This window comes from Kogia breviceps, chromosome 1 (assembly GCF_026419965.1).
Source record: "Kogia breviceps isolate mKogBre1 chromosome 1, mKogBre1 haplotype 1, whole genome shotgun sequence".
Taxonomy (NCBI): domain Eukaryota; kingdom Metazoa; phylum Chordata; class Mammalia; order Artiodactyla; family Physeteridae; genus Kogia; species Kogia breviceps.
Window position 1 is genome coordinate 35134524 of NC_081310.1, and position 25240 is coordinate 35159763.

The 25240-nt window shown below is 38.0% G+C and overlaps 1 protein-coding gene across 1 annotated transcript; it reads left to right on the plus strand.

Annotated features, from left to right (window-relative positions):
- Nucleotides 1-741: 741 nt before the first annotated feature.
- Nucleotides 742-23349, plus strand: FMO3 (flavin containing dimethylaniline monoxygenase 3). Its single transcript, XM_059083511.2, has 9 exons — nt 742-879; nt 1835-1972; nt 11257-11445; nt 12449-12611; nt 12862-13004; nt 13775-13974; nt 18161-18516; nt 20730-20802; nt 21503-23349. Exons 2-9 carry the CDS (start codon nt 1841-1843, stop codon nt 21843-21845), a joined length of 1599 nt encoding a protein of 532 aa, XP_058939494.1. The 5' UTR covers nt 742-879; nt 1835-1840; the 3' UTR covers nt 21846-23349.
- Nucleotides 23350-25240: the final 1891 nt, after the last annotated feature.

Consider the following 25240-nt stretch of genomic DNA (forward strand, 5'->3'; position numbering starts at 1 on the left):
AGTGACTGAACTAAGACTTGAAGTGTCTCTGACTCTCCACTTCACATTTACTTTATAGATGAGCATCACTACCTCCAAAAAACATAAAAAGGTAATTCCTCCAGAATTAAATATATGCCAGTTTATGCTAAGTATTACATGCTTAATGAGGGGACTCACTGAGTCAAATAACTGAGGTATCATCATTTTAAGTGATAGAGGAATCTAGTTGGTAGGGAAACAATTTTTAGAAACTTCAATATACTTCATGACCGGGAGTTAAGTGCAGTTTTATTAGTCTCATCACCAACATAATTTTACCTGGTGCTAATGGATCAATTTATGGAATTTTATCTTTTCCATGACTACACACTGACCAGAATCAAAGAAATACAAATTTGAGAAATCTAGGCCTTTGACAACAAAGGTCCAAAGAAAGGATAAGAGGAAAGAGAGAAAACCCATCTTCAACAGTTTTCAACAGTATTGGGGGGCTACTATTAGATACCCAGAGAAGAATTAGAAATGAGAAAAATAAGGTAAATTTTGAATAACACATCATAAAATGGAGCAGAAAACTGCAGAGTCATCTATCTGGGACAAATGCCTGAGTCCCAGGCCAAGAGTCCAGGAGTGTAAGCAGTAGATTGGGTTTACTAGGACTAGGAAAGCAGGGATTGGGCAGCCAAGAGACTAGAGCAGAGCCCCACCCCTGGCAGGGAGCTGATGGGTGTCCTCACTTGCTGGAAGACTGGGAAATGAGTTCCTCTTTAAGAGCAGCTCCTCCCATTTTGCAATAATCCCCCAGAGTGTTGGTTCAGGAAAGCATTTTTTCTTTCAAACTGCCCAAATATCTTGGACAAGACTTAAACCTTCAGAAGAACAGAAGATAAAGAAAAGGTAGAAAAAGAAAAAAAAGGATGATACTGTAATGATTTGAGAGGGAGGAGAGTGGGATTGGTAAATGGAGAAGGAGCATGCTATATTTATACCAAATATGGCCGAAATGAGAATGACATATAATTCAAGTAGATCTTTTTTATTTTCTGAGAATTAAGGATTATGATTTTTGTCATCCAAATCTACTCCTCTGTATATCTATGTGATTTTTGCCTAAAAAGAAAATAAACAGAGAATAGTAATAGGTCTAAAGATATTGTCAGGAATAGGAAAAGATTAGGAAACATAATTTTTTTTAGAAGAGAATGGAGGTTGAGGGTAGTAGCTAGTGGGAAGAAGTTGTTTTTAGATAAAGAGACTTGACTTTTCTTTTTAATTGAGAAGGTGAAGAACACTATTAGGGGAGAAAAGAGGGTGACTTACTGGCATACCGAACACAGATATAACCAGACCTTATTCCTCCTAGAGAGAAGAAATAAATATGTGTGTGTATTTATAGGTGTGTATGTATATGCATTTATATACATACACACATATATTTGTTTCTTCATTCATACATACATAAATGTTTGTGGGTATAAGTGTGTGTATATGTGTTTTAGTGGTGAATCTCCTCTTTCTCCCATGTACTGTCTCTAGTACAGAGTAAATGACAAAAGGCCAAAGGCAAAGAAGACAAATATTTTGCCAGATCACCACCCTCTTAATTTTGGAAAGTTGACTGAAAACAAAGTGTTTCTTTTGGGAGGAAAAAATATTCTCTTTAGAAATTAAAGAGAAATGCAAAGTGTAGTTAGATGACTTAAAAAAAAGTTCTGATCTATTTTCTTTTAATATTGCTTTTCTTGGTGCAAAAACAAAGTTTTTATTAAGCCAAAAATTGATACCAAAAAAAATCCAAAAATAAGTCTTCAGCAATACTGTTGCTGGAAATGTTCCCTGGGCCTTTGCACAGGCAACCATGGTGAAGAAAGTGGCCATCATTGGAGCTGGCATCAGTGGCTTGGCATCCATCAGGAGCTGCCTGGAAGAGGGGCTGGAGCCCACCTGCTTTGAGAAGGGTGAAGATATCGGGGGCCTGTGGAAATTCTCGGTGAGTAGGACGCCAATGCAGTAGACTGGGGAGTGAAATGGGAAGTGTGAGAGCACATTGCTTGAACACAGCCTTCCAAAAAAGCTGTCATGGCAGTTACACTCACTCTATGAAGCACAACATCAGAAGCAGGTTGGAAAGTAAGTCCCTTACTTACTTCAAAAGTAAATGAGATACTGGGCTGGTTAGTCTCTGTGTACAGAGCTCAACTCCAATAAATCATTAATAAGTGAGCCACTTGGGGATAAAATACATGGTCAAATATTGATTAGGTTTATGTAATGGAATTACATGAGTTATTCATTTAAAAAGCAACGGCTCTCTCCATTCTTTTGTTGAGGTTCTGGAACATCCTCTTAGTGATTCAGACCACAGATTTTAATATTTCAGGTGCTGACTTTGGTCTTGTCACAAACGCATAATTCATGAGATATCTACGAGAGGAACCAAGAATAGGATACATTGATTTGAAGTTCTTCAATGACTTTACTTCTATGCATTTATATTAAGGACTCCATCAGCAGACATGCTTGTAAGCTGACGTTAAATCACTTCCTGTGTTGTCTGACAAGCATATCATTGGGTGTACGGGCTGCCTTGTGCCCCCAACTCCCTCAGTGTCTCCAACATTAGGAATGCTGTCTGGCTAAGCCTACTCCTGTTTTCTTCTTCTTCTTCTGATAAACCATTAACACATATGCAAACATAGGAAGATCATTAACCCTTTTTAAGCCACCGTTTCCTTCTCAAATGCAAAATTAGTATTAAACTTTATACCTTAATAAAAGGTTGTATTTAAGGAGACAGTGTGACAGCTCTTTAAATGTTATAAAGATTTGAGAATTATTCTTGTTAATGTAGATATTTTCTAGGCTGTAAAGAACTCTTCAAACCATGCAGTATCTTTTATAACATTGTGGAGCCCAGAGTGTCACTGGAATGTGCTGACAGATCTTCAGATTAGCACACTGATGAATCTTAGGGCTATTTTATTGAGCACTTTCTATATGCCAAACACCTTTCCCATTTAATTCAGTCTTTATAATAATCCTATAAGCTAGGTATGAGTTTTTCCCTTTTACAAATGAATCTGAAGCTTAAAAAGAAAAGAAAAAAATGATAAATGGCTGATAAATGGTAAAGACAAGACCCCAATTCAATCTGACTAGTCTCTCCAGCCTGAATTCTTAACCCCTTTTTAAACTGCTGGGTGACATTTCAACAAGTGGCTTATTGAGCACGCAAGTCTTCTACACAGTGATCTTAACCAAATCTTCATATTCAGACTGACTTTGCAGACTTCCCTAATGGCTCAGTGGTTAAGAATCTACCTGCCGATGCAGGGGACACAGGTTCCAGCCCTGGTCCGGGAAGATCCCACATGCCGCAGAGCAACAAAGCCCATGTGCCACCACTACTGAGCCTGCACTCTAGAGCTCGCAAGCCACAACTACTGAGCCCATGTGCCACAACTACTGAAGTCCATGCGTCTAGAGCCCGTGCTCCGCAACGAGAAGCCACTGCAATGAGAAGCCCGCGCACCAAAGAGAAGAGTAGTCCCCACTTGCTGCAACTAGAGAAAGCCCGCACGCAGCAACGAAGACCCAACACAGCTAAAAATAAATAAATAAAAATAAATAAATAAATACAAACTTATTTTGCAAAGCATTGCTGAAGAAAGACACTGATGATATAGCTTTTGAGAGCAGCTGTCTCTCTTGTTGCTCAAGGAAGACTTTAAAAATTTGAACCTAGCATCATAGAGTGATAAACTACACAGCTGCAAATATGTGCTACTCTTCAAGAAAAAGAAAATTTACTCCAGAGGCTGGAACCTCAAGCACAGAAGCTGGAGCCTTGAGACACAAAGGCTTATTACCAGGTCTTGAAACCTAATGAAACTTGCCCTGCTGGATTCCAAAATAGCTTGGGACTGGTGACTCCTTTTTTCCTTCCATTTCTTCCTTTCAGAATGGAAACACTTGTAACTTGTACCCTATGCCTGTCCCATCATTATATTTTAGAGGAAGACAACATGTTTCCTTGTTTGGCAGGTCCAGAAATGGAGAATTTTATCCCAGGGTGAATCATACTGTCTCATTCATACCTGATTTAGATGATGAGATTTAGGACTTTTAAGCTGATGATATATAAGTGAGATTTGGGACTTGATTTGATGCTGCAGTGGATTGAGACTGTGGGGATGTTGGGCTGAAGTGCATCTACTTGGCATGTGGGATAAATGTGAATCCTTAGGGGCCTGACAGTGGACTGTGGTAGGCTTTTCAAACAATAGTACCCTCAAAGATATCAGGTCCTAATTCTAGCACCTGTAAATGTTCCTTATAAAGACAAAGGATATTTTCAGACATGACTAAATTAAGAATTTTGAGATGATGAGATTATCCTGGATCATCTGGGTGGGCCCAAGATGCCATAACATAAACCCCTAAAATAGAGAGGCAGAGAGAGATTTGACACACAAAGATAGAAAAGAAAACGTGACCTCATCAGAAAGAGAGATTTGAAGATGCTATATGTTGTGACCCTGAAGATGGAGAAAGGGGACATTAGCCAAGGAATACAGGTGGCCTCAAGATGCTAAAAGAGCCGAGGAAAGCTGGCATCCACCAGAAGTTGGAAGAGACAATGATTCTCCCCTAGAGCCTCTGGAATGAACATGGTCCTGCCAGCACTTTGATTTAGGCCCAGTGATACTGGTTTCCAACTCCTGGTCTCTGGAATCATGAGGGAATAAATTCCTGTTGTTTCAAGCTGTCAAGTTTGTGGTAATTTATTACAATAGCCTCACGAAGCTAACAGAAACTAATATACTTGGTTATTCGGAGTTTCCAAACTATTTCACCTCTGTAAGAGGACTTAAAGATTGCAAATGATGTTGTGACTCGCAGTTGCTCAAATACCTCTAGGAGTCTGTAGCAGTATACCTAGAATTCACATCATGAGATTATATTATAAAATCAGGTTAAATTTTGCATTTTCATTATCTTCAGTTTCTAAAGACAGCAATTTACATTCTCTCAACTTTTTTTCTTTCAAAGAGATCCAAATATTAGCTATGTGTAAAAAGGGTAAAGTGCAGATAATTCAAACTTTTGTAGCTGTTTCCTGTAGCACTTTCCTATAGCCCTTCTAGTTCTTTCTTCTAACCCCGATCTAAAGGCAAGATGATGTATTTCCCTCACCTGCTCTGATCGCTGAGAAAAGAAAGTACCTTGTGACTAAGATGCAGGTCTAGGGGAAAGGTCTTTCTTTCTCAGGAGTCCCCCAAACAATATGTGAGTAAACTAGATTTTGGCCTGAAGTGTCATGAATAAAGTCTGTTTTTTTCTGGGCATACAACCCATTGTTCACTTCCCCTGGTTTTTTTCTAGGCTATGTATCTATTTGATCTTTAATATTTAGTCTCTCCTTGTGTTAATTATAATCACTATCAAGCTTCCTAAACTCACCCAAATCTATGAATTCCTCCACCTCTGCATCCCAAATGCACACTAGCAGAGTCAACAACCCAAGGGAGCAGCAGAAAACTTACGCCATATTTCAAGATCACATTGCTTTCTGATGCAAACTTGGCAATTAATCTACCACTGAATTACTTGTCAACAACAAGGCCACAGCCACATTGGCTTTTGATGTGATTGGAATATTCTAGTATTATACTAAAAATTTATATTCTACGGGCCTGAAAACTTTGAGTTATATGAGCCCTAATTCTAAATTTCTAGTGCTCAGTGCTTTTCATTATGAACTGGCAACGCTACATAGAGATCTACAGTTTGATCTTTCATCAGAGGGAAAATCATTTCAGATAGAAAACAATGTTAATTTTTTTAAGGAAAGAAATGTTTTTCTTTGGAGCCCCTTTTGGGTATTTTTAAACTTTATTTATTTATTATTTTTGGCAGCGTTGGGTCTTTGTCACAGTGCGGGGGCTTCTCATTGCGGTGGCTTCTCTTGTGGAGCACAGTATTTAGGCGCATGGGTTTCAGTAGTTGTGGCAGGCAGGCTCAGTAATTGTGGTTCGTGGGCTCTAGGGCGCAGGCTTAGTAGTTGTGGCACACTGGCTAATTTGCTCCGTGGCATGTGGGATCTTTCCGGACCAGGGTTCAAACCCGTGTCCCCTGCATTGGCAGGCAGATTCTTAACCACTGCGCCACCAGGGAAGCCCCTCTTTTGGGGTTTTACTGGCTCTTTAAATTTGAAAGTGCAATCTTAAGAATTAGACTAATGTTTACTTTGTTATTTTATTTTTTAAGGATCATAGTTTTGGTCAAATAGTAGCTTAACTATTGCATCTTGCACTTTGGTCTGTCACTAGTTGATATACAACACTATAAAAAGGAAATATGCCTTATTTTCAAGTGCCCATGGAACATTTCTAAAACTGACTCAACCAAAAAGCCTCAAAAATTTTGAAAAAATGTATAAATAAATTGAAATTCTCTGTTGCCAATACAATAAAATAGAAATTTATACCAAAATGATGGAAAATACTGCCTCCAGGAAATTTTTAAGTTCTCTCTTAAAGATCTATTGATTAATGTTCTTTTAGAAGTTTGAGCCATTCAATAAGACAAGCGATTGATAATAAAAAAGAGAAACTGGAAAGGAGGAAAAATTATCAGTTACTGTCTATCTGATTTTATACCATGAAGGACATCAATTGGAAAATGGTTGCAAAAAATAAGATAATACAATGAGGTTGGAATTACCAGACAAAAATCAATAGTTTATACATGTTTTAGAGTTAGCAAACTGGCTCTTTTTATACTAAAGCCATTCTGTTTTATTTGACCTATACATTTTTTAAATTTTTTGATCCATTATTTTAAAATCATATTTCACATAAAAATCTAAGGATATATCTTCTTTTGAAAAATTAGAAAATCAGGGAACACTTACTCCTCTACACTTATCTCCTCTTACTCTAATACCTGGCCTCTTTTAGGCTAAATTTGAATTCTCCGTTTCACCATATTCATTTTTGACCCATTTCTTGTAACTTCCTCTGTATTTATAGAATTTTTTTTGATTGGTGCTATGTACAAACAAAAATCCCTTAGAATATTTCAAACAAAAGACACAGCCAGGGCTTCCCTGGTGGCGCAGTGGTTGAGGGTCCGCCTGCCGATGCAGGGGACACGGGTTCGTGTCCCGGTCCGGGAGGATCCCACATGTCGCGGAGCGGCTGGGCCCGTGAACCATGGCTGCTGAGCCTGTGCGTCCGGAGCCTGTGCTCCACGAAGGGAGAGGCCACAACAGTGAGAGGTCCGTGTACAGAAAAAAAAAAGACACACCCATTTACAAGATTTTTCCATCTTCTCTTGTTCATATAGTCATACCATTCTTTTTGTTTAAGTAAACCTTCATGTTTATATTATTATAACCACGTAAATACTGTTCCTTGCTATATTTTCTTTCTTAAATAACTTTTTGTTTTCACTGGAGCTAATAACTGCCTTGTGTCCTTTGTTGGTTTAATTTTATAAATGTTAACTCGAATACAAACCCCAGGCCATCCCAAAGAATTCTCTCAACATGTTTAAACACACAAGGTGGTTCACCAGCTTAATTCTTCTCTCAACTATCTCTTAAAGATACTCTTTCAGATTGTCTTCCTTCTTTTCCCTAGGCTAGCTACACTGCTTTACCCTAGGTAACCCTATTTTCTGGAAACCTTATCTTTCTACTATTTTGTTTATTCTCTCATTTTAGTAGACTATATGAGAGTACATCCTCAGTAGTATTCTGAAAAATTATATATGTGAAGTAAAAGATTGTAGACTTTGAATGTCTTTGAGTATCAATATTTGATCCAGATTCGCAATTGATTAGATCTAGTCTTAGCTTTCACCTTTCTTTGGTCTGTTAAGTCAGTTATCACTCATGCAACTATGTTCTACTTTCAAAATATTGTTGCTATTTCTTGTTTGCTTTTACTTTTTTTTCCTTGTGGGTTCATACCTCTGATACCTTTACAGTAATTTTAGTGGAAAAAGAGTTAAATGCATCTACCTAATCTTTCATGTTTAATCAGAAGTCTGGATTACTTTAGTAATCAAAAACAAATAAATAAAGCTACTTCCATAAATAACCAAGGTTTGGTTCTTTGTTGAACACTTGCCCCACAAAAAAATTTATATTTCAAAATGCAATTTATGACTCTATAGTCATTCTCTTATGAACTTCTTATATGATCAACTTAAAAGAATCAGTCTATAAACATGGGCTCTGAGGTACACTATAATACCAAATAGGAACAGTAAGTTGTTCATGACATATTTTTGTGTTTTGTTTTTTTTTTTTCTTTTTTAAGCAAGTCACACATGCTGTGGTTAGTTGATGCTGCAACTCCTCTCTCATTAACCATGGCCTTTTCGGAATCCAAGAAAAACTGAAGACCAATCAGCTCAGCATTGCTAGGGGAATTTACTGAATATTATCCTGAAGCAACCAAAGTTGCAAAAGCACCTCAAACCTGTCTCAAAGGTTTGCATCATTTTTATTATATGAAACTCCTCCCTTGTTGTTACATTACATAATTTTCCCCCACTTTGGCTTGCTCCAAAACCTTACCTTTGGCCTTGTATTAGTTTTCTATTTCTGCATAGCAAATTACCACAAACTTTAGCAGCTCAGAATAATACTTATTTATTACTCTCAGGTGTACAGATCAGAAGTACAGCATAGTTCAGCTAGGTTCTTTGCTTAGGGTTTCACAAGGTCAAAAACAAGCTGCTAGCTGGGCAGGGCCCTTATCTGGAGGCACAAGGGAAGAATCTGCACCCAAGTTCATACAGGGTGGTGACTGAATTCAGTTCCTTGCTGTGGTAAGATTAAGGTCTTTGTTTCCTTGCTGGCTGTAAGTTGGGATTCCTCTCAGCTCCTAAAGGCTGCTAGTATTCCTTGGCATATGGCACCTTCCATCTTCAACGCCAGGAACAACAAGCTGAATCCTCCTCATACTTTGAGCGATATGATATTTACAGGTTTCACCCATACTCAGAAGGCAAATGACTGTACAAGGATGAGGAGCACTAAGGGTTACTCTTAAAATTCTACCAACTGCCTCATGTTATAAGTTGAGGAAAAGTCATGAAGCATGTCATCGAACCCTAAAACTCTCACTCTGTCCTGGGAGATCCTCTCCCATTTTCTGCTATGAGTTCTTGATATTTTGCAATGTTCTGTCAGTAAGTAATACTAGACTACTAAGTGTTCAGGTCACTCGTTTATGTCTAGCATAAATAGGACAACAGACAAATATCCAGAATTACATAGAGAGAAGCATAAAAGCATTCTAAGACACAAGGAGTACCCCCAGTTGGCACAGCTTAATCTCTAGGTCTCTTTTGGATCAATGCTCAGTCTTTCAGGTCCCCTCCTTGCCCTTCAGCTCTTTCCAAAATTGTATCTGGGCTTATGGAGAAGGAGAACTTAAATGACCTTGTGGTAAAGGAAAGCCAAAGTTTCCCAGATTCAAACACAGGTCTTGGGACTGTCCTCTGGCCGCTCTGGTCTCCTGATGTTTCTATTCTATTTGGTTACCATTCACACTCATCCTTCAAGAGGATAAGACAGCAGTTGATGAACCTGGAGACTGTCCTCTCTTAGCTTAATCAGGAGCCACTGAATCTCCTTGCTGAATAGACCTCACTTGCCAGGTCCAGTTTTCTCACTGAGTCCCTAACCCAAGTGGTCCACACTGTATCTCTCCCAAAATGTCACTTAGCTTCCTCCATGGCAACTCTCTGGTAAACTACCTACTATGATTCTCAGATAATTTCTGCATCCTTGTTGGGAGCAAGCAGGAACTCCTATGTTTTGTTCAAACTGCATGGGTTCAAGAGAGCTAAACTAAGGTCCTACCTCTTCCTGATCATTGCTACTTGACTTTCCTGTGTCAACCTCCCTCTACCCAGGTTGGTTCAGGGGGAGCCTTTGATATCTATTCTGATATCTTACCAGAATTCCAAATGTGAAAACAAAAGCCTCTCCTCCCTCAGTGCTCCCCTCAATCTATCTAACAGGAGGTTATGTTAATTTCAGAATTCCAGAATAAAGTTTAGGATTTAGGTAATCCACCATTACCCCTTTGTCTGCCTCTATTCCCCTTTCTCCTTACCCAGTTCCTTTAAACCAATGTTTTTCAAACTGGAGATTATGACTAATTGGTGTGCTATGATATAAATTAATGAATCAATCTGCATGTTTAAATGGAATGTATAGAAAGTATGTGTGCAACTCAACTTGTTGAAAATGATTTATTTCACAAAACTTTTGTCCCCACTGTGTGTGTGTTTGTGTGTGTGCACGCACTGGGTTGCAATATAAAATATATTACTAACTACAGGGTATGGTCAAAAACATTTGAAAAACACTGTTCTAAAATAAACATAACGAAACTTCTCTCTGCCCTAGGTACATAAGAACATACCATGATCTAATCCACCAGAACTACCTCATGACATGCTAAAGGAAATTTTTTTTCATTGTGGTAAATAAACCACAATAAAGATTTACAGTTTAACCATTTTAAAGTGCATAGTTCTATGGCATTAAGTTAATTCACATTACTGTGCAATCATACCACCAACCGTCTCCAGAACATTTTTAATCTTCCCAAAGTAAAATAATACAGAAATTAAACAATAATTCTCGATTCCTTCCTCTCCCTGGTCCCAGGCAACCACCGCTCTTTCAGTCTCTATAAATGTGATCACTCAGGGTACCTCAGCTAAGTGGAATTATACAGTATTTATCTTTTTGTGACTGGCTTATTTCATTTAGCATATGTCCTCCAACTTAATGCCTATCACAGCATATATCAGAATTTCCTTTCTTTTTAAGGCTGAATAATACTCCATTGTATGTATATATCACATTTTGTTTGTCCATGCTTATGTGTTGACACATTGAAATCATGCATGGGTGAATTTTGGAAAATATCTATCACTGTATTTAATGGCTAAAGGAATAAAATTATTCCAGTGACATGTTCTTTAAAGGACATGATGAAATTCAGAATTTGTTTCCCTTAGAAAAGCAAATATGTTAAGAAAGATATATTTTTCCACATTCTAAGTTCCTTTGATTATCATCAAATTGTTTAAGTGAAGTTAATTTATGCCTCATCTTATTTCACTTACTTGTGGGTAAAGGCCGACTGAAAATGAGCGGTAATTATTTGGAATTGGCCCTGACTGTGATAAGTATACTTATTTACAAACTCTCTTCCATTTAAAACCATACTTTCACAGGACCATGCTGAGGAAGGCAGGGCCAGCATTTATTGGTCAGTCTTTACCAACTCTTCCAAAGAGATGACATGTTTTCCAGACTTCCCTTTTCCTGATGACTTTCCCAACTTTATGCATAATAGTAAGCTCCAGGAATACATCACTGCGTTTGCCAAAGAAAAGAACCTCCTGAGATACATTCAACTTAAGGTAAGATATTATCAAGAAATTAATTCGGGGCATTCCTGTGAGTAATTTTCTTTTTATTAGTAGATTCCCATTAGTTCCTTTCAGTGTCTCTTTCTTACTTGTCAATGTTTTTAACAATGTGGCTTCTCCGACCCTAGATTTAGAGAATATACATTCTTCTCAAGAATATGTAGGAAATTTACAAAACTTGACTACATTCCATGAATTTAAGAACTCTTTTTTCCTAAACAATTTATGGGTCAAAAAAGAAATTGCAATGGAAATTTTAAAATATTTAGAGCTGAATGATAATTTAAATTCTACCTATCGGTATTTGTGGGAAGCAGAGAGAGCAGAACTTTCATGAAAATTATAAGCTTAAATGCTTATATTAGAAAATAAGCTGGGGCTGGGGCTGCTTTCCCCTTTTAGGCTCTGAAACTCCGCCTCCATCCAGTCTAATTTCTCCACTGGTGAGGAGCCTTCCCAAGGTGTGGGAACCTTTCCTCCTTCACAGCTCCCTCCCCAGGCTGCAGGCCCGATCCTGATTGTCTAAGGTTTTTCAGGTAATCCTTATGCACACTAAAATTTGAGAAGAACTTATGCTCTGAATATAGACATCTTTCATTTTAAGACAATAATGTTAAAAATAAAATGGCTAATGAAATACGTTAGGAAATAGTTACTACAAAAATTATCGGCCACCAGATTATTTCCTACAAGTGCTACATGCCTCTTGTAAACTATGATTCAATTCAATATCATAGCTACAAAAGGAATCACTCTTCTACTGCAGAAAATACTGGTCATACACAAGGAACCATGTGGGGATAAAAAACATATAGACCATTTAATGTTTTGAATTATTCTGAAGGAATTTTTAATTTGTAATATGTACCTTCATAATGAATTATTTTTCCTAAGCCACTATTAAAGATATTTTTCATCCTATTTGATCAAGTTGGTGCCAAACCTACCTGTTAGCGTATAAAAAAAGAAGGCTATCTTTCTGTGTTTCTCTTAGACACTTGTATCCAGTGTAAATAAACGTCCTGATTTCTCAGTCACTGGCCAATGGGATGTTACCACTGAAAAGGATGGTAAAAAAGAATCAGCTATCTTTGATGCTGTAATGATTTGTTCTGGACATCATGTGTACCCCCATCTACCAAAAGAGTCCTTTCCAGGTAAGGCCAAAATTTAGGGTGCCATCTACAAATCTGACATGAATGAATAACCTTGATAATGTCTTTCTTACATATATAAAAGTACAATTTATAAAAGTACACATTAAATTAAAATAAGCTTCTATTGTATCTAACATACCTGGTGTGCTAAAATTCCAGATTACTGCAACTATATTCACCCACAAGATCTGTTACAGCAGTTTTTTAAATGAAAATCAAATGATTCATATGTTTCCCACTTTTCACTCAGGTCTACAACTTTTTAAAGGCAAATGCTTCCACAGCTGGGACTATAAAGAACCAGGAAAATTCAAGGGGAAGCGAGTCCTGGTGATTGGCCTGGGGAATTCGGGATGTGATATTGCCTCAGAACTCAGCCACACAGCTGAACAGGTATGCCTCCCAGATACTAAGGGAACTATCTTTAAAGGGACAGACACACCATTTGAAAGGTGTGATAACGAAACCGGAGAACAGGGTGCTTGATAGAAAGACTAAATAGTGTTTCATATAGCTCAACTTCCCTGGTAACTTGTGAAATTTTAAATAGCTTGATATGGCAAAGGCAGAACATCAGCAAGGAGTGATGCTGTCATTCAACAATCTTCTTTGGGACATTTAATGTCTAACATGTGTCCAGTAAATTCCTCCGAAACTAATGGGATCATTTTGGGATCATCAGATAAGCACTAGAAGAAATATGACTAGAATTCAGTTATTGGTCATCAACACCAGAGAAGATTTGATTAAAATGTGAAAATTTGCCTGGAGGAGTATGACAGAGTGTTGATCCTAAGATGTAGATTATAATGCAGGAAGTTTATTTGGGAGAGCTCTCTGGATGAATACCTCTGAGGGAAGGGAAAGAAGTTTTCCTTTACTTACTCTGAAGCTAGGATAGGCCTTTAGAATTGTCTCTAGTTGAAGTGAGAGGCTGGGCCTTTATATCCTTCCATTAACCAGTCACTGAATGCAGGAAATCCAAAAAGAGCATAAGTTACCAAAGTAACTGCCAAAGAGGTCTGATAGCTGAGGGTTGCCTTCTGGCAACACTCCCAGAAGCTGTTATAATAACTCCATTCCTAAAGGCAGATCTGGGGGATATATCACAATATCCAGTACAAATGGTCACCAGTTTAATGGTTGAAATGGTGTTTTTTAAGGTCATCGTCAGCTCCAGAAGTGGCTCCTGGGTGATGAGCCGGGTCTGGCATGGTGGCTATCCATGGGACATGATGTTTATCACTCGATTTGAAACCTTCCTCAAGAACAACTTACCAACAGTCATATCTGACTGGTGGTACGTGAAGCAAATGAATGCAAGATTCAAGCATGAGAACTATGGCTTGATGCCTTTAAATGGGTAAAGCAGAGTTAAACATGATATGCCTTCTAGTTTTTATTTCAATGTCAACAACCCTATGTGTGTTGTAACCCCTCAACAAATCAAAGTGAAGTAATCACCTCTCACATTTCAGAGGATAAAGAATTGCAAAAGCTAGGGGTATTTTCCTATTCACAATCCTCCTTACCAGATTTGCACAGCTGGAAAGTTATATAATATCAATACCTCAGGAATTAGTCCCTAGAGTTATGATAATAATAGTCAACATGTTTTAAGCCCTTAATACATGTCAGAGTCTCTGACACGCATTATCTCCCTTTATTCTCACAACAACTATGAGGATGGCTCTGCTATAATCTTCATTTCAGAGATGAGAAAACTGTGGTTCAATGTAGTTAACTTTACCAAAGCTACACAGCCGGGAAGTTAAAGGCATGTCCAGATCTGCTGACTCCCGAGTCCCTCACTCTCAGCCACCTGCTCTACTGCCTCTTTCTTAATGACAAAGTTAAGTTAAGCAAAGCAGAACTTTCCCTGTGCTTTGCTCTCAACACCTGCCCCTTAATGGAGCCCTCACGCTTAACAATGGCCACAATGTTTACATCATCAGTCTCCTCCTCACTCTCTCCTATAACATCCCCCAAGCCAGTCACATGATAATAAATTACTTTGACGTGGGTGAAAAACCCAAGTTATAAGCTGTTTACATCAAAGTTAATTCATTAATTCAACAAATATTTATTAAGCATTTATTATGTGCCAGGACCTGTGTTAAATCCTGTGGATATAGCAGTGAACAAACACATAAAATCCCTGTCCCACATTCTAGTAGTGGGAAATAGACAATAAACAAATAGCAGACAATCACATGATGACATGTATCAGGGAGAAAAAACAAAGCAAGCAAGGGTAACAGGGAGTTCCATCAGGACAATTTTAAACACTCCACATGTGATGTCTCACTGAGAAAACTTTTAAACAAATTCCTGAAAGAGATGAGAAAATGAGCCATGAGGATATCTGGAGAAGAGTATTCTGGACAATGGGAACAGCTAGGATATCACCTCTTCAGGGGTATGACTGGTATGTTCAACAAACTACAATGAGCTTCTCTTCCTGGAGAATAGGGCTGGGGAGAGTAACAGAAAATGAAACCAGAGACATCAAAATAGCCAGTTGACGTTGGGTCTTGTAGGCCACTGTAAGGAGTCCTGGCCTTTACTCTGAATGCAGTGGGAAGTCATTACAGGCATCTGAGTAAAATGAAGACAAGATTTAAGTTAATTTGAAGAGATCACTTTGGCTGTTATGGTCATCACTCATTATAGATGGGTAGGTCAAGGAAGGAAGTGGAAACACTGGGTAAGAGGCTATTGTCAAAGAGTGTTATTCCTATGTTTTCCTCTAAGAGTTTACATTCTCTGATATAAATCACAGAAAAATCTCTTTTGACCCATCTCCTAGAGAAATGGAAATAAAAATAAACAAATGGGACCTAATGAAACTTAAAACCTTTTGCACAGCAAAGGAAACCATAAACAAGATGAAAAGAAAACCTTCAGAATGAGAGAAAATATTTGCAAATGAAACAATGGACAAAGGATTAATCTCCAAAATATATAAACAGTTCATGCAGCTCAGTATTAAAAAAACAAACAACCCAATAAAAAAATAGGCAGAAGACTTAAATAGTCATTTCTCCAAAGAAGATATAGAGATAGCCAAGAGACACATGAAAAGCTGCTCAACATCACTAATTATTAGACAAATGCAAATCAAAACTGCAATGAGGTATCACCTCACACCAGTTAGAATCAGCATCATCAGAAAATCTACAAACAACAAATGCTGGAGAGGGTGTGCAGAAAAGGGAACCCTCTTACACTGTTGGTGGTAATGTAAATTGATACAACCACTATGGAGAACAGTATGGAGGTTCCTTAAAAAACCCAGCAATCCCACTACCTGGGCTTATACCCAGAGAAAACCATAATTCAAGAAGACACATGCATCCCAATATTCATTGCAGCACTATTTACAATAGCCAGGTCATGGAAGCAACCTAAATGCCCATTGACAGGCAAATGGATAAAGAAGATGTGGTACATATATGCAATGGACTATTACTCAGCCATAAAAAAGGAATGAAACTGGGTCATTTGTAGATACGTGGATGGATCTAGAGACTGTCATACAGAGTGAAAGTCAGAAAAGAGAAAAACAAATATCGTATATGAATACATATATGTGGAATCTAGAAAAATGGTACAGATGAACCGGTTTGCAAGGCAGAGACAGAGACACAGATGTAGAGAACAAATGTGTGGAAGCAGGGGTGGTGGTGGTGGTGGTGGTGGAATGAATTTGGAGATTGGGATTGACATGTATACACTAATATGTATAAAACAGATAACTAATAAGAACCTGCTGTATAAAAAAAATAAATTTAAGAAAAGAGGGTATTGTCAAAAATCCAGATGAGAGGGGTAGGTGGCTTGAACTAGGATCATCAGTGCTCAGAAGTGGTCAGATTTTGGATACAGTTTGAAGGTAAACCCAAACAGGATTTTCTGTTAGACTGGAAAACAGATGTGAAAGCAAAAAAAGGGTCAAGGATGTCTTCCAGACTTTTGATCTGAGCAAGAGGGCAAGGATGGAGGTGACATCTATTGAGATATGGAAAACCATGGGAGGAGTGGAAATTTAGTTTTAAACGTATCAAAGTTGGAATGTCTATTCGACATTCACACAGAAGAATGTGGAAAAGCAGTGGGATACACAAGACAGAAGAGACATTCAAACCATAAGTTTAAAATGTGAACTGAAACAACAACAACAAAAATGTGGACTGGTCGGAATACAGATAGTACTCAAACAAATGAAAACTAGATGACGTCTCTTGAAGAATGAATGGAGATGGAGAAAACAAAAGGTATGAGGGCTGAGTCCTGGGGCACATCATCGTTTAGAGGTCAGGAAGAGGAGAAGAATTCAGCAGGAGACACTGAGAAAGAATAGCAAGGTAGGTAGAAAGGAATCAAGGGTGAGTGATGACCTGAAAGCAAAATGAAGACAGTGTTTCATGGAGGAGGACACCATCAAGTGTGTCAAATGCTGCTAATAAGTTGAGTAAAATGAGGAGTAAGAGTAGACCATGGGATCTGGCAGCTTGAAGATACTAGTGGCCTTGACAAAAGAAGTTTCAACATGGCAGTGGGTTTAAGATAAATGGCAGGTAATTCGAGCAGTTGAATCCAGCCTTTTTCCAATCAGCATTCCAACCAATCTCATTGTCTGGCTCAGTTTCCTCCCCAGTGGAGTCTACCGATGGCTCTCTCACAGCTCTCACCGTCCTGTAAGAACAAAGTCTTTTCCTTCAACATTATTCAGTTCACCCCTAAGTTCAGATTTATGTGCACTCACTAGAGATATTACTGAATAAAAAGTCATCAGAAGCTCTCTCTTTCCAGATTTCCAGTGACCTCTTCCTTCTCCTGGCCTTATTTAAATTCCTAGATGCTCCCTCCCTCACCTGACTTGTGCCTTTGTCTGCTCAGGGCTCACACTTCACATTTTATGATAGAACCTGACTACAGTCTTCCCACCTTTGGCTTCCTTCCACCTATTTGATCTTCTTTATATCATGATGACAACTTTGGAGTATGCTATGTTAAGAATAATGGCTAACATTTCGAGCACTATGTATGTGCTACAACTATGGCAAATTCTTTATATAACTTAGGTCTCACAATGACCTTTATTGCCACTCCAGATGAGAAAGATGAGGCAAGAGAAATTAAGAAAACTTAATTTGATCAAGGTTCACAGTTGATAAGTAGCAAAGAAAAAAATTAAAGACCTAGGTACTCTGACTTTAAGAGTTTTTCCTGATATAGGTTTTAACAGGGGAAAGGGCCTGGGTGCTTATTCTGGGATTTAGAGAGAACTCTGTGGAAGAGAAGAGAAAGATCACAGGAAATAGAGAAGGGATCACAAAAAAAAAACTTCTCTTACTCCACAATGTTGCCTTACATCAGTTTTGTTCAACCATATTGGTGACACTCAACGGCACAGTAAAAAATCTTGAGTCGTTTTCTCCTTCCTTACTAATTAACTATTAACAATCATTAATTAATTATTATGGACCAATAAAAGAAACAGGAAATGTTACTGTTCTAATGGTCATCTCTGTTTTTCCATACAGCACCCTGAGGAAAGAGCCAGTGTTCAATGATGAGCTCCCGGCTCGCATTCTATGTGGCACTGTGACCGTTAAGCCAAATGTGAGGGAGTTTACAGAGACTTCGGCCATTTTTGAGGATGGGACAGTGTTTGAGGCCATTGACTGTGTCATCTTTGCAACAGGCTATAGTTATGCCTACCCCTTCATTGATGACTCCATCATTAAGAGCAGAGACAACGAGGTCACCTTATTTAAAGGCATCTTCCCGCCTCCACTGGAGAAGCCAACCATGGCAGTGATTGGCCTTGTCCAGTCCCTTGGAGCTGTCATCCCCACAGCTGACCTGCAGTCTCGCTGGGCAGTACAAGTAATAAAGGGTAAGTAGACAAAGAAGCTCATTGATGGGAAAGATGGAAGCCAATGAGAATGGCTTTGAGTCTTTGTGAAAACAATAATCCTAATAACAAGGGACAAATCCTAGGTCCCATTCAGTTTCCAGAATCTATAATTCTACATTTTTGGTACTATATTTTATAAGCAATTAAAAATATATTACATTGGATTGTCATAAACAATAGTACAAGGTATTATTCAAGGAGTAGTTTGAGATTTATAACTCCTTAGAACTTTTAATTACCCAAGACCTTTCATTAAACTTGAGAACACCAGAGTTTCTCATCTTAAATGCATGACAACTTTATAAAATGAAGATTTCAAAACTCAATAGAATGACATTTCTTGAAAGGTTAATAAAAGATGTTTCAAAGCCAATATCCAGCCAACTTTAAACATCCACAGTCATGAAAATGAATTATCATTGCTAGAGAGGAAGTGGATTTCCTGCTCTATTTTCTTCCCTGCCATGGATCATTGGAAGCAGAAAGCACTTGGTGTGGTAGACAGTCAGTCTTTAAGGAATACTAAATCCCTGTATTTTAAAAAGAAAAAGGAAACAACAAACTTGATTGGGGCCAAGCAAAGAAGGCAAGCAGCATCATCCAGCCCTAGGCACTGGGAACAGAGTCACACTAAGCTTTAAATGCAGTCGTGGGACAATTCAGATAATAAGACCAAACAGGGCCATGGTTAAAGAACAAATAGAGATGTCAAAGTTTAGTGTGCAAAGTTTAGTTGGTCTTAAAGGTATGAAACTTATGGATAAGGAATCTTAGCTGGTCTGCTTCCTTTGAAGCCACATCTAAGGCTTCCAATCCAACCTGACTTGCTGGGGTTTACATGTTCCTTTATACTGATGGTTGGAACCTGCAACTACATAGCCTGCATCATCACCCACCACCAGGCTACTGTCCACATCATTACAGTCCTTCATATCAGTGATCTCTCTGGATCTCCTTCACTCCCCGGTCTCCAAGCAGAGATATGTTGCAGGATGATGTTACTCCAGTGAGGCAGCAGCCAGGAAGGTTAGGGCATGAAATTCTACTTAGAAAGAGCTAAGCTCAGGGTTCAGGTTCAAAGAGACTGGCATTAAAATGTGGGACACTTACTCTCTGTGTGGACAAGTGTTGTAACCTGGGCTCTGAAGAAAGGACACAAGGCAGATACCCAATCAACAGAGAACTGATGCACAAGGCAAAGACTCAGTCTTAGAGGAAATGGAAGATAAGGCAAACAATCCAATTTGGGGGAACCAGGGTACCAGGACAGAGGGGTCAGCTACAAGCAGCCCAATGGCAATAGCTGGTGTGCTATAGAATATAGCCTCCACCTCTCCTGCCCAAGGACAGAATGAGTTCCAAGGTTTGAAACAAGGACATGTCTACAGACTGTTCACATGATACTGCCTATAAGGATTTCAGGAATAGAGAGTTAGGCAAGTCATTGTAGGCCTTGAGCAATCAGAGATAGGCTGGGAATTCTAGTCTTGTTCCAGGTAATCCCACAATTGCCAAAGAAACCACACTAATTTGAAGCATCTCTGGGTACAAAAGTTTGGGTCTAGATTTCAGAGAATTCTGTAAATTGATGCCAGAAAGAGCCTGAAATCTTGGGGCAGCCCCAACTCAGATTTGGTCTCCTGGGACTTCCCTATATCCTTGGTGATTTATGGACAGTACATATCCTCAGTCTCATTCAGGAGCTACTGGCTTTTCAGAGAGAACCTTGCAGCTTCACTAAATTCTCTATCTTATCTGCTGGAAATTCCCTTTCCTGGCAAAGCAAGATAACTTCCTATGAAGATTTTTTTTCTTAAATCTTAAAAAAGAGATGCCTATTTACCTTTGGCTATAATTTATTAGATAACACACTTTAAAATAAAGCTGAGAGATTAGAATATATAATCTAATATTTTTGAAACTTATTTTTTAAGTCTGATAACTGGTTTAAGTGCAAAGATACAAAGATAAAAGATTATTTGGGTAATGGCTTTTAATTATTGTGACAAGTATCATCACTGAGAAGATTGGGAATGACCTGTATGTTTGTCTCAAAATTTTATTTTGCTAGACAGTGACAAAAAATTTGGAAATTCTAATGTGATTCATAACTCACTATTAAAAAGGAAACATTGCAAGCTGGTCCTGTGCCAGACTTATTTAACTACTATCATGTTTTTCCCTTTTAACAGGAACTTGCACTTTGCCTTCTGTCAAGGACATGATGAATGATATTGATGAAAAAATGGGGAAAAAGCTCAAATGGTAAGAGCAGCTATTGAAAAGGGGATCTAGAATTTTCATAGAAAAAGCAGAATTTGTGAATACTTGGAACTGTTTTAGTTTTAAATGGCCCTAAGTGAGGTCATTACGGTGACAGCTATGAGCTAAATCCAGCCATTCAACAAATATTTATATCCAGGATCTATTTTGCACCTGATACCCCACTAACTCCTGTTTTAACCCTCCATAGCTCCGGCAATATGTCATAGAAAGGAAACCCAGAAAGATTAGAAGTCAGAGGAGTTTGGGAACATGTGGATGTGGACTTCAATTTTCTGGCCCATAAATCCTCTAAGATGTAAAGGATGCCTTCCAACAGATGGCTCTAATAAAATGAGAACTAGTCAGAAGAACTGGGCTCCAGTCCTACCTCCGTCACTAATTAGCTCAGTGGCCATGAAGTAATAACCTCACTTGAGCAAGAGACAATTTACCTACTCATAAATGTGAATAAAAATGCCCTTCTCAGCTGCCTTGCGGTGTTGTGGAATGCCCAAATGAGATCAGTATGAAAGTCTGTTCGTAACAACTACAAAGAACAGGATAATGGGCAATAGTCCCCTTACCAACACAAAGGATAGATGTTGATTCCCATGGATAAAAAGGTGTGAGGCATTTTCCCTGTTCTTGTTCCTACACAAAGCGTGGATGACCACAGTCTTGTTTCCTCTCCTGCCCCTAGGTTTGGCAAAAGCGATACCATACAGACGGATTATATCGTTTATATGGATGAACTTGCCTCCTTCATTGGGGCAAAGCCCAGCATCCTATGGCTGTTTCTCACAGATCCAAAGTTAGCCTTGGAGGTTTACTTTGGCCCTTGCAGCCCATATCAGTTTAGGCTGGTGGGCCCAGGGAAGTGGCCAGGAGCCAGAAATGCCATCCTGACCCAGTGGGACCGGATATTGAAACCCACGACGACAAGAATTGTTGGGAGTCCTCTGAAGCCTTGTTTATTTTGCAGTTGGTTCAGGCCCGTTCTTATTTCTGTTCTGTCAATTGCTGCTTTCCTTGTGTTGTTCTAATCATCATTCCATCTAGGATTCTGAAAGTTACTAACACTACCTGGGAAGAAACTTTGGTATTTAAAAATTAGGAATTTCACACCTCCTACTTTCCTATTTAGCAGGCGTTAGTCAGTAAGACAGTACTATTTCTAGGCTTTTAAATAAGCCCCTGTAAGAATCATGTCATGATCTAAGAGCATTAATCAATTCTCTTCAGTTTCCACTAACATTTCATAATTCTGTAACATTTCCATAACGTTTCATAATTAGATATATGCTCTTTATCTCTAACCTAAATCATCTCCTGAAACATTTGACATGATTCCTTTTCTCCTTAAACAATGTTTAAAATATGTATTTCAAATCTAAACAAAGAGCAGATTAAGCAGAGTAGCTGTAATATGATAGTCCCAGCCTACTTCTACAAACTATTTGCAGGATCAAGGGGAGAATTTGGTTATTATATTCTATTTCTGTCCTCCAGGAGATTCCTCTTGTCCCCTGGCCAAGAAACATAGCATGGAGACCCCATTTATAATGAAAGTTAGCAAGAAGTAACTCATTTTATTTAGATTCTCAATAAGGAGCCAACTTTCCAACATGTAGCAGCAAAATAATGACAACAATAACAATAATAATGAGTAGAGCACCAAATATACCTTTTAACTGAATAGACAATCTTTTAAAAAATTAAATATTTAGCCAAAGCTATGACCCAAGCCTAATAAAACCTGATATTGATCATATAAAATTATATACCCTTATAGAATGGAGTGCCAGAACAAATCTAAAATTTTATTTTTTAAAGTATTATTACATGTTACAATTAAATTTTGATAGTTAAAGATTTTCCAGTTTGACATTATGGAGCAGATAAAATAATCTGTCAGCATCACCAGCCACCAGAGGGCTCTGCATGTTGTTAAACTCCATATTTCTTACTACACCTTCATTTCTTTTTTTTTTTCCAAACAAACTTCATTAAAAAAAAAAATCTTGTGCTATACTTGGTTATAAAGGGACAGTCACAAATTTGGGGGGAAATACCATTTTATCTTTCTTATTTATTATTCCTTTCTCTATTATTCTTCTTTAGACGAAATACTCCCTATAATTCCTTATGAAATACTCCTTACAAAATTTCTAACTGAAGCCATTAGAGCAACAAGGGGAGGAGGAGATCACATTTTTCTCTAACACTTTCTTCTTTTCTTTTTTTAAAAAATTCTCTTGATATTTTAATCTTTGGAGCTAAGATTTATTATGGATGTTGTTGTACACAACTTTAAATCATTCCCTTTTCCCTTTTCCTAATTGTTTAAGGTAGCAAAATAATATTCTGCTTTTAAGGTCTTCTCACAAGATATGAAGTATTCCCAAATATTCCCAAGTGAAACAGAACTTTTCTTAAAACCCTGTGGCTTAAATGGAATCAAGTAAACAAATTAAATGCAGCACATAAAATTTATTTTGTTTCATGTTATAAATGCTAGTATGCAAAATAAATTGAAGATTAAAATTGATATGATACAGTTTCTTTTATTCTTCCTCATATGATTCTTTAAGTTTGTTGTTGTTTTTTTGCATTATGCGGGCCTCTCACTGTTGTGGCCTCTTCCCTTGCGGAGCACAGGCTCTGGACGCACAGGCTCAGCGGCCATGGCTCACGGGCCCAGCCGCTCCGCGGCACGTGGGATCCTCCCAGACCGGGGCAGGAACCCGTATCCCCTGCATCGGCAGGCGGACTCTCAACCACTGCGCCACCAGGGAAGCCCTGATTCTTTAAATTTTTGTAAACATTAATTGGCTCATTAATATTCTTCCTAAAATATTGTAGCCAACATACTCTCTTAATAGTCCTATTAACATCTATCTATTCCTATATTAAACTGAACTATTATCAATGTCTCAATTACTTTGGTACATAACAGTAATTCTCAATCATTCAATTCCACATGTTACTCTGATAAGACTAAATATGTGTGTGTGTGTGTGTGTGTGTATTTCAACTGACACACAATTTGAACATATGAAGCACAAAAGGTTTTTTTCACTCCCAGTTTCATCTAGAAATTCTTACCAGTTCTTAAAAATGCATAGTCAGATATTAAAAATAAAAGCAAATAAAATTTTTTTGTACAGCTGTCATAGCTATGCTGATTAGATATGAAGCTGACCTGCAGGATCACAGGATTATTGGTCACACCCACTTTCCGCAATGGGAGGAAGGACCTTGAAATGGATTTCGGCAATTCAGCCATTCAGAGGTTTCCAGCTTCTGAAGCCAAGTAGCAGTTTTTAGCCAAATACTGAGACCAAAGCCAATCTTCAGTGTATTTACCTACCAATCTTCTTCATTTCCTCTTTTCCTTCCCGTCTTCTTCCTCTTTATCTTCCTCTTCTTTCTTCTTTGTTACTATTCTTACTTCTTTTTTTCTTTCTCTAACTTCTTCATCTTCCCTCTTCCCTTTCCTTCTTCATTTTTCCTTTTCCTTCAGCAGAAATGATTGGAGGCATGAGTAATCACTTTGAAGGACTCTTGGATCTTCTGGGAAGGTGTCCCACATGCTAACCCCAAACTGTCTTCCAAGAAGTGAGCATGTTCCCCTAGACACAACCATGCTACATGCTGTGATGAAGATGAAGACACTGAGTTAGATATGGTCCCTGTCTTCAGTCAGGTACAGTCTAGTATGTAACAGAGAACTGAAAAAAAAAAAAAATCCAGTTTTGCCTTGAGCAAGCAAAAACTTCTAATTTTTTGTAGAAATCCAGCCTCTGTGTTCAGTTGCCCAAGATTTTCAGAAATTGCTAGCATCTGCTATAATGTTAGAGTTTAATTAAAGTATTGAAGCTTAATTAATATTCAGAATAACCCTTTAACACAGGTCTTATCACCAGGGCTTCTCAGAAGTCAAGAGAAGCCTGGGACATTTTTCTATCAGAAAAATTTTTTAAATGAAGAAATGTCAAAAATATTATAAAAACTGTAATTTATTTTAGAAGTTTATATAGGACAAACTAAAACTTTAAAGCAAAAGACATGATGCAATATTACATATATATTTACAAGATAATTACAGGTTTTATTACAAAATAGGAATTCATAATACCCTAGCTGTACCCTAAGACACAGCTGCAAATTCAATGTTTTAAGATAGAAAATGTCATTCAGTTCTATCATTGTGAATCTCATTTGGAGACAACATCAAAAGAATAAATGTGAGGTCTTTTATGAATATGAGTCTTGGGCCAAGTGGTCTCTCTGATGGCCCTTCTGATCAAGATCTTAGAAGTAAATAGTCCTCATCTCAATCCAATGCAATGTCCCCCTTTTAATAGTAAGTATTTTGCAATGCTCTATTTACAGTCCAGAAGTGAAATTTATAGACAATATAACCTACATACACATA